Below are 17,398 nucleotides of genomic sequence, written 5' to 3' on the forward strand. Positions count from 1 at the left end.
CCATTCTAGCCTTGCGACCTTTTGGTGTCATTAGGGCACATTTGGTGCAGGTTAGGACATCGTGCTCACATCCGAGACACAATACACAGACTTTGTGAGGGTCTGTGAAGGACATGGTGCGATTACAGTCCGGGCACCGGCGGAACCCCGACACCATGGCCATGAAAAAATTGAGCCGCGGTACGGTCGACGGCCAGTAGGCCGCGAGGGCCAAACTCAATGGTAATCGACGGAAAACGGATAAAACACTTACCGGAGTACCGCGGCTTAAAAAAGTTGAAGGAGGGACTCCTGTGGAGTAAATAAATTTTTAGTAATTCCGTGAGGAAAATTCCTGTCAGGAATCTCTACAGAGCTCCTTAACTGCGTGGCTACTGCTGCGCGGAAAAAAGACGAAAGGGGGACCCCTGCTGGCTGCAGGGTTAGTGCCATGCTGGGCATGCCCAGTAGGGGCCAGCCAAAGTTCTGGAAACTTTGTCAGAAGTGTTCCGTGATTGGGCTCCATCCTGTCATGTCACCCATATGTGAGGATTAACATCCTGCTTGTCCTGTGAGAAATGTTTTTTTCAGGTCAGTTTTTTTTTTTTTTAAAACCATAGTCATGATCTGGAAGCTAGGGAACAAACACATTTGGCAAAAAAAAAAAAAATAAAAAAATATATATATGTATAATAAATGTGATCCCTCTTTAGAAAGATATATGAAAAGCATAAGTTCATCTTAAATGTTTGCAGCATACCCAATATAATACATTTTATATAACATTGCACTTAAATACACTGCAAGCATTTTGTATGCCATTTACACAACATAATTTCAAAAGGACAGCAGGATGGCACTATGTACAAGAAAACTGTGAACAAAACATGAATAGCCCTAGACAAGAAATTGTGTAGTGTTCAGACTCCTCTCATTCAGACAACTTTTCAGGATGCAGTATGATGCAATTCTGTCTTACACACAGGATATAAAAAAATATGCATAATACAATTTCTTTAGAGAAAGAACTCTCCAGTTAACACTTCAGTGATTCTTGTCAAGGTTTTTCACTGCATTACAAAGCCAAAAGGACTATGAAATGTCACAATATTTCTGTTTAAAGTATTATTTCAGATTTTTTTTGAGAATATTAATATAAATGAACACTGTAATCACCATATAAGGCTGTACTGTTTTTGAAGCAACATCTTTTTTTTTTATAAAGATGTAATACTGGAATAGTAGGAGTTACCTTTTAATGTTACTGCAGATATGAAATTACTTCACTGATATTTAATTATGTAAAATATTTCTATTCCGCACATAGACCACCATATTGAGCGAAATACAATAAAACAATCATAAAATCATAACATACAAAGTATTGGTATCATAAAATATAACAGTACACACAGAAATCACTAAAAGTATAAATATAAGTTAACTATCACAATATGCAGTGCACTTTAAATTGCAGAACTTAATTAAAAGCCTCCTGAAAAAGATGTGCCTTCAGCTGCTTATGAAAAGCCATTAAATCTGAAAGTAATCGAAGTGCTATAGGTAAGGTATTCCAAAGAACAGGGCCTATACCAGAAAAGGCCCTGCTGTAACTCACAGCCAATCGAGCCTGCCTAGATGTGGATACAAGTAAAAAACCCTCATTGGCAAGAGAAGGTACATAATTAACACATTGCATTTCCATAAACTGAGCTGTATTCTTGCAGTAGCACCATACTCCCAGTTGCAATGGTCACAGTACTACTGGAATCAATTACAATCATCATGTTGAGAAGTATTAAAAAAAATGGACTAGCCTGATGGCTCAGTGATAATGCTGCATGCTGTCATGAGGGAGATCTGGGTTTGATTTCTAAACTAAGTTTCTGCTACTTTGGCTATCTAGGGATGCCGAGGAGGGAGTGCCAGCAGGCACACAGCAGTGATGTGAACTGGCCAGACTCAGTGGGCAAATGAACTAGGTTCTGGAGTAAGCCACAGTCTGTGGCCCCTGGCTGAGGACTTTTACTGCAATTCAGGAGGGAGAGAGTTAAAATAATAACAATAGGGAAAAAACCCTATGCAGCTGTAAATGAAAGCTCATGGTGCCATAGCCAATAAAGGCTACTTGCAATTCAGCTTGAAGCTGAAAGGACTAAGAGGAAATGCTGGCCAAATAATTTTTAAAAGGAAAGAGTTATATTTTAAAACAGAGTGCATTTCCAAACTCACATCCTCCTATGGCAAGTGATTACAGGATTTATATATATATTCAGAACATTCTTTAAAAAATGCATCCCCCTCTAACTAAGCATAACTGGTTTATTTCAAAATATTCTTTGTGAAAATGAGACTTTTCGCTTTACTCAATGACTTTCTGGAATAGTTTACTCAGTTTACTGGTTAGGATAACCATTTTTGCACTCTTGTATCTACTGGGTGAAAACAAAGGCAAACCCTGGGATCTCTCTTTCCAAGATGATGACAAACTGCTGGGTCATGTTATCAGATGATGATACTCAGAAAAGAACCTTCCATGTGCTCCATACCCCATTTGTACTGTGTAGTACCCAAGTATTAAATAAAAAAAAAAAAAAAGAGTGATTGTAACTAGTACACAGAGCAGATACAAGTTGGAAGGACAATTCTGAAACGCTGCAGACTTCTTGCAAACCAATTTTCCCCATGGGGGTTTCCCTTTGAAAACCCAATAGCAGGTCAGCACCACAGGGATTCCTCATCCCATCTGCTTTGCAGACACAAAGTGTCAGGGATAAAGAACGAGTGGGAATTTATCACTGAAATCCCTGCACATACTTTACTGGGCCTGCCCTATTCCTGCACTCTACGCATGCTGTGGATATGCATGTATTTTCTCCACATGGGTGGGCAATTTTCAAAGGCTTTTTTTCTGCAGGTAAACACCCGTTTCCTTGTGGAAATCCCTTGGAAAATGTCCCCCTTACTGAGTAATTTTCAAACAACCCAAATAGGGCTAAAGTCTGTGGGTATTGTTTACCCAGACTTTAGTCAGAATTTAACAAGCAGACTTAAGCGCACAAGTCTGTTTAGAAAGTTTGCAGGGGTTGACCTAAACCACACACAAACTTACATGTAAAAAGCTAACCTTCTCAGAACAGATATATCTTTCTACGTGTAGATTTGCACACATACTTTCATATATCAAAAATATGTAGGTAAATGCGTTCCCTACCTCAGTTCTGCCCCTTGAATGCCTACGTGAGTGCAGGTAAAAGTCCACGCAAAATCTTGTTTTATGCATACTTATGCACGTATAACCCCCCCCCCCAGTTGATTTTCAGAGTGCCACTTATGTACATTAAACAGATAATTATGCATTTAAGTTGTTTTGAAAATCAACCCCTTAATGTCATAAATCAGACAAGCAGAGGCAAGCCAAAGGTTTTATTTCTGCACAGTAACTAATGGAGGACTCTTTAACAAGGTATACCATACCTTCTTCCATTCAAACCAATAACCTGTGTCTTCTAATAACCCTCACTCAGATCCCTCTTGACTGCAGCTACCCAGTGAGTTCCAATGGGAGTTCCCTTCCACACAGAATTTCCCACTGCCTCGCAAGAAGTGAGATTAATTTCTCACGACAATCTGCACTCGGAATAAAGATGTACCACTGAATCTCTCCACTTCCACTACTGTCCCTCCTGGGATCTCTCTTGGGGCTGTTTAAAGTTTCCCCAAAATGATCCAGGGTCAAGTTTTGCATCAAATCTTGGTTCTGGACATCATCAAACACAAAGGTGAGAGCCTGAGGATATGGCTGATAGCCCATGAGCACTCTGTCTAAGTCCCGGATCCTCCTTCCATCTGTCAGCTGGTACTTGTCCTTTTTTGGAGGTTCCTTAGCAAAGTCTGGCAGTGGGTAGCTGATATAATCCTCATTGAAAAGGAACAAATCAGAACTGGTTAAAATGAGCGTTTTCGATTGAAGTGAAGTGTTTCCTTGCAGCATGCCATCAACAGTATTCACTTGAAATGCTAACACATAGAGTAGGATATTTAAGGACTGGAGGTTAGCCAAACTGGCCATCTTCTCGGTCACTACAAAAGTGAGATCACCAATTTCTTCCTCATTTGGATAAATAAACTTTACTCTGCTAGAATGAATCAGTTCATAATTCTCCATTTTTCCTGCAAGTATTAAAAACATATGAAGTACAATTATTCTTCATGCATTAAAAAGTGAGAAAAGGTATAAATTTTTCATCAAAAGGGAATGCAAACTAGTGAAGGACAATGCTCATGTTATCAAGAAACAGAAACTGATAGCAGACTAGTAAATCTATCTTTCTAATTTATAGACTACCATTCCAGCCAGCATGTTCATTTTTCCTACCTACTAGAGTACTGCAGATCCTATATTTACTCTCACTTCCCTACCACTGCAGATCATTTGTGTTTGTCCAATTGCCTGTGTAATTCAGGTATCACAGTCCTCAAGTCCTCCACTCGCGCTGTTTTAGGCATCCATCCCAACAATATTTATGAAGAAATGCTTTCTGATATCACCCTACAAACATCATATCGTGCCTTCCTTGTTCTAGAATGAGTCTGATTTTCAGGATTATCCACAATGATGAGGTTAATTTACATGTGGTGGATCCACATGTAAGAAAACCTCAAGAATATTCATTCAAGATCTCCTGTCATCCATAGGACAAAAAAAGGTTCAGAACCATACTCATATATATAGGGGCGGATTTTAAATGCCCTGCGCGCCTATTTTGCATAGGCCGCCAGCACGCACAGAGCCCCAGGACACGCGTAAGTCCCGGGCTTCATAAAAGGGGCGTTGAAGAATGATGCGGCGTTTCGGGGGCGTGACGTGGCGTTTCGGGGGCGGGCCCGGGGGCGTGGCGCCAGCCTGGGGGCGAGGTCGAGGCCTCCGGATGAGCCCCTGGGTTGGGTGATGGCGCGCCAGCAGTCCGCTGGCGCGCGCAGATTTACGCCTGCTGAAAGCAGGCGTAAATCTGCCAACAAAGGTAAGGGGGGGTTTAGATAGGGCTGGGGGAGTGGGTTAGGTAGGGGAAGGGAGGGGAAGGTGGGGGGGAGGGCGAAGGAAAGTTCCCTCCGAGACCGCTCCGAAATCGGAGCGGCCTCGGAGGGAACAGGCAGTGCGCGCTGGGCTCGGCGCGAGCAGGTTGCACAAATGTGCACCCCCTTGCGCACGCCAACCCCGGATTTTATAAGATACGCGCGGCTACAAGCATATCTTATAAAATCCAGCGTACTTTTCTTTGCGCCTGTTGCGCGAACAAAAGTACGCGCTCGCGTATGTTTTTAAGATCTACCCCATATTGTTTATTCCGTAAAGGCATTAAAACATATCTCCCCTTTTTTTCTAGGGGGGTGTTTATATACAATATATATATAACATTTTTTCTTAATTCTAAATGTATAGAGCTTTTCATGTAAAACCTTGTAACATGTTTTGGTAGTCTTCCTCAAGACTGCTGTACTCAGTATTCTCCTCCAGATGCAGCCTCCAGAACTGGACAATACTCCAGATTGATTTCTCACTAATGATTTTAATAAATAGGCACTAAACTGCTTTTTAATATCGATTACATCTATCCCTATGCACATCAGCAACCCAGCAGCCTTTTTTTTTTTATACCATAAGCCAACTCCTCTCTTTTCACTGTCCCCTCTCCCGCGTTTTTACTGTATCGGCCCGATAAGAACATAAGAACATAAGAAAATGCCATACTGGGTCAGACCAAGGGTCCATCAAGCCCAGCATCCTGTTTCCAACAGTGGCCAATCCAGGCCATAAGAACCTGGCAAGTACCCAAAAACTAAGTCTATTCCATGTAACCATTGCTAATGGCAGTGGCTATTCTGTAAGTGAACTTAATAGCAGGTAATGGACTTCTCCTCCAAGAATTTATCCAATCCTTTTTTAAACACAGCTATACTAACTGCACTAACCACATCCTCTGGCAACAAATTCCAGAGTTTAATTGTGCGTTGAGTAAAAAAGAACTTTCTCCGATTAGTTTTAAATGTGCCCCATGCTAACTTCATGGAGTGCCCCCTAGTCTTTCTACTATCCGAAAGAGTAAATAACCGATTCACATCTACCCATTCTAGACCTCTCATGATTTTAAACACCTCTATCATATCCCCCCTCAGTCGTCTCTTCTCCAAGCTGAAAGTCCTAACCTCTTTAGTCTTTCCTCATAGGGGAGTTGTTCCATTCCCCTTATCATTTTGGTAACCCTTCTCTGTACCTTCTCCATCGCAATTATATCTTTTTTGAGATGCAGCGACCAGAATTGTACACAATATTCATGGTGCGGTCTCACCATGGAGCGATACAGAGGCATTATGACATTTTCCGTTTTATTCACCATTCCCTTTCTAATAATTCCCAACATTCTGTTTGCTTTTTTGACTGCTGCAGCACACTGTACCGACGATTTCAATGTATTATCCACTATGACACCTAGATCTCTTTCATGGGTTGTAGCACCTAATATGGAACCTAACATTGTGTAATTACAGCAAGGGTTATTTTTCCCTATATGCATCACCTTGCACTTATCCACATTAAATTTCATCTGCCATTTGGATGCCCAATTTTCCAGTCTCACAAGGTCTTCCTGCAATTTATCACAATCTGCTTGTGATTTAACTACTCTGAACAATTTTGTGTCATCTGCAAATTTGATTATCTCACTCGTCGTATTTCTTTCCAGATCATTTATAAATATATTGAAAAGTAAGGGTCCCAATACAGATCCCTGAGGCACTCCACTGTTCACTCCCTTCCACTGAGAAAACTGCCCAGTCTTTATGTGCTTCTTTTATTTCCCTAATGTGAAAGTTTGTTGTCATAACAATGGTTAAGTTTTACCAAAGTGTTTCTTTACTCCACCCAGATCTCTCTGCCTTCTTGCCCTTGCTTCTTTCAGAGCTACTCCTCCCATCTTTACACATCTGAATCATCTGAATGGCAGGATCATCAGCTTTTATGGCCTGACTGTTACTGTTTTGGGTGGTATTGTCCTGTATCCTCAGGTTACTTTAAACTTTAGCTGGGAAGATGCAACTCATTCACTAAGAACATTATCTTTAATTTAATCAACAAAACAGTAGTTGAGCATCCTCCACCCTCAGTCCAGGGCAGCATCACAGTCTTCAGAAAAGTCTCTCAAGACCCGTGCCTACAGCCTCTACACTACATCATTTTCAACATGTCATCTATTTTTTACTCCTGCTCTAGATAAAATGCATGATTGCTTCTGAGGTTCTTTGCTTAGTCTAAGTCCTTTTCCAAACAAACTTTGTTAATTTAAACCCTTTTGAATCTTTTTGTGTTTTTCTCTATCCCAGAGTGGGCATCCTAACTACATGCCTGCCAAATCTCCCACATTTAATCAGGAAATTCCTAGATCTAGATTCTGTCTCTGCAAATGCTTGACAATATACTGCTAACTAGAATTAGGTAATTCCTGTTCTCCTCCCCTAGGCTTGATCCTGGATGCACTCCTTTCCTTTCCCTTCAGCTCGATCCCAGATCCTTTTTCTAGCCCTTCCCACAGTTCAGTTCCCAGGCCTCACTTTTCTGCTCCTATTGCCAGATGCTGCTATTGGATCCGTCACTGGCTGCTGCAGTCTGAGGTGGCAGAGTACCAGACTACAGGTGCTGGAGCATGTCCTGAGAAAGGTTAATGGGTAATAAGGGGCATTGGTGGTCTGTGCAAATAGGCAGTAAGGAGCAGAGGCTATGTTGAGGGCAGCAGGTGGGGTGCTGGTAGCCAGTGTCAGGTGAGGGGGAACAGGAGGGGGTGTAGTGGCTGTGTATCCAGGGAAGACATGGTGGGTACAGGTACAAGGAATGTTCTTATTCTACGGTCACCTCAAGCAATGGATGATGTGCGGGTTGCAAATTTTTTAAATAAATACAATAAATAAATGTGACCTGGTGTGCTGAAAATCTCCCTCCTCTTTCATTAGCATGTTACCAAATGTAAATAGCAAAGCATGCATCAATCACAAACTATTCCAGATTCAAATGTAAACAAAGAAGATGACACATACAGGAGTAGTGGTATATAAGCCATAAAATGCCAGAATAGATCTTTAATCTACCTGCCTTCTAGACAGCAATAAATTATCTAGAATAAGGAACCTCATACAACCACATTTTTGTGAAACAGATTTCTAGGTAAGAAGAGTCCACTAAAATTGAAATGGTTCTCTTTATGATATACAATACACTTGCATAGGAACTTCAAGCAGCTCCCAAAGCAGTAACCATTGTTTCACCTGAAGACATAATTTTCTCTTGAAGTGAGTCAAGCAGGCCACATCAGAGAACACTCACTTTTATCTACAAAAGGTAAACAGAGTTGCTCATTTGTAACAGGTGTTCTCCAAGGACAGCAGGATGTCAGTCCTTGCACCCAGCCCAACCCAGCCCAGAATGTGTATGTCAAAATTTCTAGAACTTTGTGCCTCACTCAGCATGCCAACATACCACGCGTACATGCAGAGATCCCTTTAGCATATGTAAGCAAAGCCATCTCCAAGGATAGGCAAGCCGGTTTCATGAGGACTTACTGTCCTCAGAAATACTTGTTACTAGTAAGCAATTCTGCTTTCTCCGAGGACAAGCAGAATAGCAATTCTTACATGTGGGGAATCCCTAGCTACAGAATGCCCCAAACAAAAAAAGGGGAAACAAGTGCCAGCGGTCACAACAAACTATTTTTGTTGGCAACAAGCCTTATTTTCCATTTTGTAATTAATGTACAAGGAGCAAGCTGGAATAAAAACCACAGGCCCTAGGAGGAGATGGGTCCTATACCTTTAATACAGGACACACTGGTCAAACCTACTGTTGCATCAGGCATCCCTGTCCAAATAGTAATGAGATGTGAATATGTGGAGAGAATTTCTCATTGCAGCTTTGCAGGTCTCCTCTATGGAGAACATTCACAGGTGAATAATCAATGCTGCTATGGCTCAGACAGAGTGAAACTTGATATGGCCCACCAGATTCAGTCCTGTCTGGGTATAACAAAAGGAGATGCAATTTGCTAGCCAGTTTGATAAAGTGTTTGGTAATGGAAATCTCCAGTTTGTTGGTGTCAAAAGAAACAAAAAGCAAGGCAGCCTTTCTAGGGGGCTTCAGTTTACTCCAGGCAGAAGGCCATGACTCTCTTGTAGTACTTGTTCACTTTGGCAGACATGTGGCCTGGGAAAAAATGTTGGAAGAACGAATGACTGATTAGGATTGAATTCCAATACCAATTTAGGCAAGAACTTAGGGTGGGTGTGCAGAACTACCACATCATGATGAAATTTGGTATAAGGTGGATAAGTTACTACAGCCTGGAGCTCACTGACTCTGCGTGCTGAAGTGACTGCCACCAAAAATATAACCTTCCAGGTCTGGTACTTTATGTCACAGGAGCACGTGGCTCAAAGGGAGTTTTCATCAGCTGGGACACAACTAGGTTAAGGTCCCAAGACAAACTAAAGAGTCCCAAGACAAACTAAAGAGTATCAAATCACCTGGACCAGAAGGTATGCATCCTAGGATACTGAAGGAACTAAAAAATGAAATTTCTGATCTATTACCGTATTTTTCGCTCCATAAGACGCACTTTTTTCCCCCCAAAAGTGGGGGAAAAATGTCTGTGCGTCTTATGGAGCGAATATAAAAAAAAATTAAAATCTAACAAAACCCCCGCCCCCTCCTGACCTTCCAAATTAATTTACTACAACCCCCCACCCTGCTGAACCCCCCAAGACCTGCCATAAGTCCCTGGTGGTCCAGCGGGGGTCCAGGAGCGATCTCCTGGACTTGGGCCGTCGGCTGCCAGCAATCAAAATGGCGCCGATGGCCCTTTGACCTTACTATGTCACTGGGGTCGACCAATGCCAGCGGTAGCCCCTGTGACATAGTAAGGGCAAAGGGCCATCAGCGCCATTTTGATTACTGGCAGCATGGGAACCAAATCTGTCTTAGCCAGAATGGGGCTCAGAGGAGGATTTCTATCTCATCATCCCCCCCCAGGGGTTGTAGGGACCCTCATCCTCACTGTATACCACAGGGGATGGGGCCCTAGGGGCTCAGCCGATGTCCAGAGGTACAGGCACCGATGGAACTGGGTGGGGACCTACCGGCCTAGGTGATTGCGCCGGCCTCAATGAAGCTTCCTCCTCCTTGGAACTGGTGATGCCCACCTTATCAGTAGTGGGAATCCTCTGTGCCCCGCTGGGCACTGGTGCCGTCCCAAGAACTGATACCAGCTGAGTCAGTAAGGCACCAAATGAGAACAGAACATAAGAACATGCCATACTGGGTCAGACCAAGGGTCCATCAAGCCCAGCATCCTGTTTCCAACAGTGGCCAATCTAGGCCATAAGAACCTGGCAAGTACCCAAAAACTAAGTCTATTCCATGCTACTGTTGCTAGTAATAGCAGTGGCTATTTTCTAAGTCAATTTAATTAATAGCAGGTAATGGACTTCTCCTCCAAGAACTTATCCAATCCTTTTTTAAACACAGCTACACTAACTGCACTAACCACATCCTCTGGCAACAAATTCCAGAGTTTAATTGTGCGTTGAGTGAAAAGGAACTTTCTCCGATTGTCTTTTTTCTGTTTCTTTTCTCTCCATCTTCTTCCCTCAAACACACAGTCAGGTTCTCATTCTCACATGCATTTCTCTCTCTCACACACACACACAGGCTCTCACTGTCACATGCTCTCATACAACCATTCATACACACAGTCTCTCACTGGCACATGCTATCTGACTCTCACACACACAGGCTCTCTCTCTCTCTCCCACATGCTGTCTTGCTCAAGCACATGCTGTCTCTGCAAACATTCAGGTCCTCACTCTCACACACAATCTCTCAACTCATCTCATACACGCACACACACACGCACCCTCTACAGACCCTCAGCCTCTCTCTCACCTCTGGGCCTCCTCTTCGCGGGTCGCGCAGGATGGGCTCTGCAGCGGCCCTGCTACCGGGCCTCTTCCTCTTCTTGAGCCGCTGCGACTTGGGATTCGCGGCGGCCCGTAAGCACAAGCGCTGCTTCTCTTCTGCACGCACTGATGCTTCTCCTCCTTCCTGCCCACGCGGCTCCGGCAACGTTTACTTCCGGGGCCGCACAGGCAGGAAGGAGGAGGAGCATCAGTGCGTTTAAATGCAATCTTTTTCTTCGGGCCGTGGTGATGTGAGCCTCACCAAGGCCCTACCCATCTGCCTTTTGCTGCGACGCATGAGCCTATCTACGCCCGGGGGCATGGGGGCGGGGGGGATACTAAAAAACTAATTTTAAAGGGTCGGCGCAGCCAATTAAAAAAAAAAAAAAAGGCTCGGCACAGCCGATAAAAAAAAAATAAATTTCCCGATAGTCCACGAAACGCTGCACGTGTCAGCAAAAACGTCCCGGCGTGTCACCTCTGACACGCGTGTCATAGGTTAGCCATCACTGTTCTAGGGCATGATATAATATTTGCATTGCTGCCATGTCATAGACAAGGCTGCTGCTGTTTGACTCCTGATGGCTTTGTGTTACTTTTCAAAGTGTTTGGTGGTGACAGGTTTGCAGTTACAGAGGTGTATGTTTGTGTCTGTCTTGGGAGTGAATGAGAGGAATAAGAGTGTGTGTGTTTGTGAGAATGAGCATGTATGCATGTGAAAGAGTATGAGTGTGAATAGGCAAGTGTGTTAGTGTGTGTGTGTATATATGTGAGAAATGTTTGTGTGCATGCTGCTCCATTGTTCCCTCTAAGGACTGGGTTGCTGTGAGCATTAAATTGATAGGCTTTTTGCATCAAAGAATGTAGTGTTCACAGGATAATAAGCACAAAGCATCCCAATCCTTACAGGGAACATTGGTCAGGACTGGGAAACAGACTCTGCACAGCAGCACTGTTGCTGGGCCATCATCTTTACTTTTTCTAGCATTAATAGCACAAACAGCTAAGTTTTCGGTGCTCCACATACACTGACATTTACGTTTCATTTTAGAATCAAAGGAAAATAATGCCTGATATGCAAAGTGTATGGGCATGTAACTCTGTTATACCTGTGTTTTTGCTCCCAAATTCAGAATAGAAGTCTTTTTCTGCTGGTTCTGGTGATGGTGTGCGTGCCAGCAATGAGAGGACAGTCATAAGGTGTTGGATGAAAGCATGGGTACTGTAGCTGTCTCTGGTTAAGCAAGTCACTACATGATCTGCAGAGGGCCCTGAAAAAGCACAAAACCAAACCAACAAATTTTATCAGACATTTCACCAATGATGGACAGTCAGGAGAACTTTTGCATTTTCTATCATTTTCATAAAAATAGCATCTTTACACGAAATTTAATCTTCAGTCTATAAGATTATAACTGCTATATTAAAGTAAATATAATAGAAATGTTTCATGAAGCTAAAAAACATCAATTTATATTGTTGTGGCTTGATAGAAACTGCTACTTGGAAACTGAACCTTAGTTTTTACCTGTTCCCTTAGTATTAGTTTCTTTCCACAATGGATCACAGGCCACTGTCAGTGACCCCGGTCTCCTTTGCTTGTGTAGCTGCAATAAAGGTCACAAAACTGGCCAGTCCTGGCCAAACAGTCATGGGAGACCAGCGGCAGGTCCAGTCATGAGGAGAAATGGCATTGGTAGCAGTGGCGGTGACAGCAATGATGTCCTCTTTTCCTCCCATCATTCATCCTCCTCCTTGAAGAGGAGGACAGCAACATTGCAATCCCTTGGACTGCATCCTCCATTTCCGTTGCTGATGCCTCAGTGTTGTGCTTTGAGCCACACTCCAATCCTCTAATGAGGAAAAGCCTGGTTTGGGACCAAGTCTAGCTTTTTTCCCCTTACAGCAAAATCCTTGGCTCAGTGTGCAATGGTGATCAAAAAACACAAACAGAATATTAGAAATATGATAAAGATTGGAGTATAAAGTAGAAAATATCATATTGCCTCTGTATCGAACAATGGTGTGATCGCATCTTGAATACTATGTGCAGTTCTGGTCAACCCATCTCAAGAAAGACAGCGGAACTAGCAAAGGTGTAAAGGAGGTGACAAATATGATAAAGGGGATGGAACATCTCTTCTAAGATAAGAGGCTATGTAGGCTAGGGCTCTTCAGCTTGGACAAGAGATGACTGAAAGAGGACCTAATAGAAGTTTATAAAATCATGAGTGGGGTGGAATGGGTAAATAAATGACAATTATTTATCTTTCAAATAATACTAAAATAAGGGGACACTCCATGAAACTAACAACCAGAAGATTAAAAACAAATCATTGAAAGTACTTTTTTTTTTGACTCGGTGCACTGCCAAGCTATGGAATCTGTTACCAGAGGACATGTTGAAAGCAACTAGCATAGCAGGATTTAATAAAGGTGTGGATATGTTTCTGGAGGAAAAGTCCATAAAACATTAGCAGGTAGACCAAAGAAAGCTATTGATATCCCTTAGGAGTGAGCAACAGGAATTAGATCTACTTTATGGGATCTACTAAATATTTGCGATATGGATTGACCATTGACGGAGACAAGATGCTGGGCTCGATAGACTTTATGTTCTTATGGTTTCTTACTCGCCATACCTGCAGTTCTTTCACAATAGGGTTGTTCTACAAACTCACTCTAAATTCCTTCTGAAAGTGGTCACTGCAGTCGACATTAACCAAGCTATTGTGGGGCTATTCCAATGTTCCTAGCATCTTGAGCGATATGGGTCAAGCAGCGTGGAGCAGATTGAAATGTAAGTTGTCTTTGCAATCTGTGAAACTTGTGATGTAGGCCCGCAAGTGTGAGCCCAGATGGACTTATGCTGTGTGCAAAAGATGTTCTAACAATAAAGACTAGTTATTGCATGTAAGACAGGATTAACTTGCTGGTGGGCTCTAACGTAGTGTGCAAGGTATTTAATGAAGAGTTTATGCAGATGCTCTCAGATCCACATTTGAAGTGTACTGATGAGAGGGAGCAAGTAACAGAAAATAGATTTACTCCATGGGATCTTCCAAGTACTTGTGACCTGGATAAGCCACTGTCAGAGGCAGGATATTAGGTTTGATGGACCTTGCTCTGTCCCAGTGAGGCATTTCAGTTCCTATATAAGGCAACTGAGGCAAGGGATGGCTTTGTCCTTTCCTATATAGCCTGTTTCCACCAACTGACAGTAGACATGGATTGGAATGAGTTGGTCCTCTGGCACCAATTCCATGTGGGATTGCAGGAGGAAATCAAGGATGAACTGACCCATAAAAAAATCACCATATACTGTTGCGACCGTCACTGCTCGACGTCTCCACTCTGCCCTCCTTACCTCCTTGGCGACTCCCTCTTGCTCAAATGGAAGGTTGGCTGCCACGGCGTCTTTCTGCCGACTCCCTCCGGAGTCCCTGCAGTGGCTCGACGCTGCAATCCACCATGATTCACAAGAGCCTAAGGGTGCGCGCGTGGCGCGGCCCCGACTGATGTAGCAGCAGTGGCGCGAACCTCAGAGGCGTCCCCCTGAGATGACGTCATCCGTTCTGGATATATAAGGTCTCAGAAATCGCTAACTAATCGAGTTAGCATGGAAGAGGGTTACTCTACCTAAGCTGCTCTGCCTCCTCGGACTTACCAGGGGTACCCGCTCCTTGGGGGCCTCGCTCTCTCTTTGTTTTTCAGGTCACAGTCTGGAACCAGTACTCGCTCCTCGAGGGCCCATGTTCCCAGACTGGTTGCTGAATACTTCTTCTGCCTGGAAGTCATTGCTGCCTACAACACCAGTGAGTTATCATCTCTCTCTCAGAGCTTTCCCTGGAACCAGGTACTCGCTCCGCGAGGGCCTAATCCATTCCAGCTCCTGGGCTGCCTCAAGAGACTATTGTGTGAGTGTTATCATCAAGGCTCGGTTCCTGAACTCTGCATACTCTGCCTACTCACTATCTTCAGTTTTTCTACAGCTCAGTTATCCGGGATCGCTGTTCCAGTATCTGAGGGACTACAGCCCAGCCGGGCATTACCAGCTCACTACTGCCACCTCTGGTGGTTCAATATACTGTTTAATAAAAGAACTAGTGTGTGTCTGTCTCCATACTCTGAGCCTGACCGGTGGTCCCTCTCGGGATCTTCCCCCGGGGGCGTGGTCATCTGCCACTGGCCCAAGGATCCACGCACAACTACCTCAAACACCAACATATACTCTGGACAAGCTAATAGATATTAGTATTCGCATAGATTCTTGGCTGGGGGGAGCACCAGGAATAAAAAAAAAAGGATTCCATTGTAGCTAAACATCGCTAAGATGAGCCCCTTTTCTAATACTGCTGAGGAAATTGCACCAATCCCTATGCAAACTGACATCCTCCATCAGTGGAAACCAAGGCCAGAGTCAGAGAGCAGAAGACTGTTGTGGTGTGCTGATCACAGGCACATTGAAGTGGGGTGCGCTCAAAGGAACATATCCCAGAACATTGTACTACCCAGGTAGAAAGTGTCTTGAGATGTCAGTGAAATGTAAACTAGGCCACCCCAATTCCAAACCATGCATCCGTGCTTCCTGACCAAGTTACTATGGTTTTAGATCAAGCTTTGTCTTGAGAGAGTAACAGTTTTGAGCGGTTGATCCTAGATCTCAGTGGTTCTTTGGGATGTTCAGAGTTCACCCATAGGAGCAGGTGTATGTGCCTTTAGGGAGAGTGATGTAAGGGGAAAATGGATAAACCAGGTCCTTAACGAGCCTGTCCCTTTGGAGAGCTGTAGCTCTGCTTCTGTACCACAGGGTGGGTCTCTTCACCAGCACCAAATAAACTGAGAAGACCTGCATACCTGCTTTCAGCACAGACTTGCAATCCTTCCCCCAAAGACTTGGATTAGTCCTCAGGGGTTCATAAGGGAACACTGGGTTATCCAAGTGGTCCTAGCAACATGAGGACCGAGGGCCAAGTGATGTGGAGCAGACTGAATTGTCTTTGGAATCTTAAACTTGTTATGTAGACCCACAAATGTGAGTCCAGGCAGACCTTTGATAAAGCTCGGATGTTGACTCCAAGACTGGTATAGCTTGCTGGTAGGAGGCTCTAACCTAACATTCACATACTCTTTCTGCTGAAGTGACAGCAACAAGAAACACTTTCCAGGTGAGAAACTTCAAGTCCACTGACTCGAGAGGTTCCATAAGTTGAACCAAGACCATGCTGAGGTCCCAAGTCACTGGAGGCTTACTGACCAGTGGCTTGGAATGCCATAGACCCTTGATAGTAAAGGATGGAAAATGTTTGGAATCCTGTCCACTTGCTAATATGCCACAATGGCACTGAGATGTACTTTAACTGAAGAGGTGTGGAGGCTGGAGGTCAGGTGGAAGAAAAGATACTGGAGTAAGTTCCTCAGGCTACAGGAGAAGACAACCAGCTGGTTGGTCCCTCACCATGTAGAGAATTTCTTCCACTTGAAACGATAGGATTTTCTGATTGAAGGCTTTCTAGCTAAAATCAATACATTCTCCATGCCCCTGGGAAGGAGATAACTATTGCACATTCAACATCCATGCTGTGAGGGCCAGCAATGCCAGATTCAGGAGGCAGAGTCTTCTGCCCTCTTGAGTGATGACAGTTGGAAACACCCTCAAGTAATTGGAGGTTGAATTGATAGATGGAGGAAGTAAGGGTTCCATACTTGTTGTGCCAAGCTGAAACTAGAACTATCACTCTCGCCTTGTCCTGAATCACTTTCTGGATAGTTCTGGCAATGAGAGGAATTGGTAGATACGCATATAGAAGACCAATGCTCCAGTTTAGTACAAAGGCATCAGGAACTGATCTGTAATTGCTTGGCTGCATAAAGTAGAACTTTTTGACCTTCCAATTGTCTTCTAACGAGAATAGGTCAATTGCCATTATTTTTTAATGATGAACAAGCTGTTCGCAACCTCTTGATCTAAAGATCACTCATGTGCTGTAGAACTCTGCTGAGATGGACTGCCAGCGTATTTTAAATACCCAGTAGGGAGGTAATCTAAAGATGCATATTGTGATGACCGGTCCATGACCAGATTCAGAGGGTGTCCTCACAGATGGCATATGAGCCTGTGCTTCTTTGTTTATATAGAAAATGGCCACCTGACCCTCTGGATTAAAATGTTCTTGCCAGAGAGCATGCAGCTTCAGGACATTGATTTGAGGGCAATTTTCTGCTCAGGAGTGCTCTCCTTTGATTCATGAGGTGCCAATAAATCCACAACTGTCAGGTGGAGGTGTTGGCAGACAAGATCACTTAATGTGTTAGAATGCACAGTTGGAGACCTAACACCAGGGCCTCCAGATGTATCTACTACTGCAGAGATGCTTACATCTCGAGAGTCACAAATATCTGGTGGGATAATGGCTAGAGC

At 43.6% G+C, this 17,398-nt stretch overlaps 1 protein-coding gene across 3 annotated transcripts in view; it reads right to left on the reverse strand.

Moving 5' to 3' along the window:
• Positions 1-738: 738 nt before the first annotated feature.
• The window catches only part of NISCH (nischarin), a 191,488-nt gene continuing 174,828 nt past the window's right edge, over positions 739-17,398 (reverse strand). For all 3 annotated transcript variants that reach the window (XM_029599458.1, XM_029599457.1, XM_029599459.1), the window contains exons 21-22: positions 12,087-12,248; positions 739-4,152 (exon numbers count right to left, since the gene is read on the reverse strand). In XM_029599458.1, coding sequence (XP_029455318.1) covers positions 3,524-4,152; positions 12,087-12,248 — 791 coding nt within the window. In that variant the 3' untranslated portion in view covers positions 739-3,523. The remainder of the gene's footprint in view (positions 4,153-12,086; positions 12,249-17,398) is intronic.

The sequence above is a fragment of the Rhinatrema bivittatum genome, chromosome 4 (genome assembly GCF_901001135.1).
Source record: "Rhinatrema bivittatum chromosome 4, aRhiBiv1.1, whole genome shotgun sequence".
NCBI lineage: Eukaryota > Metazoa > Chordata > Amphibia > Gymnophiona > Rhinatrematidae > Rhinatrema > Rhinatrema bivittatum.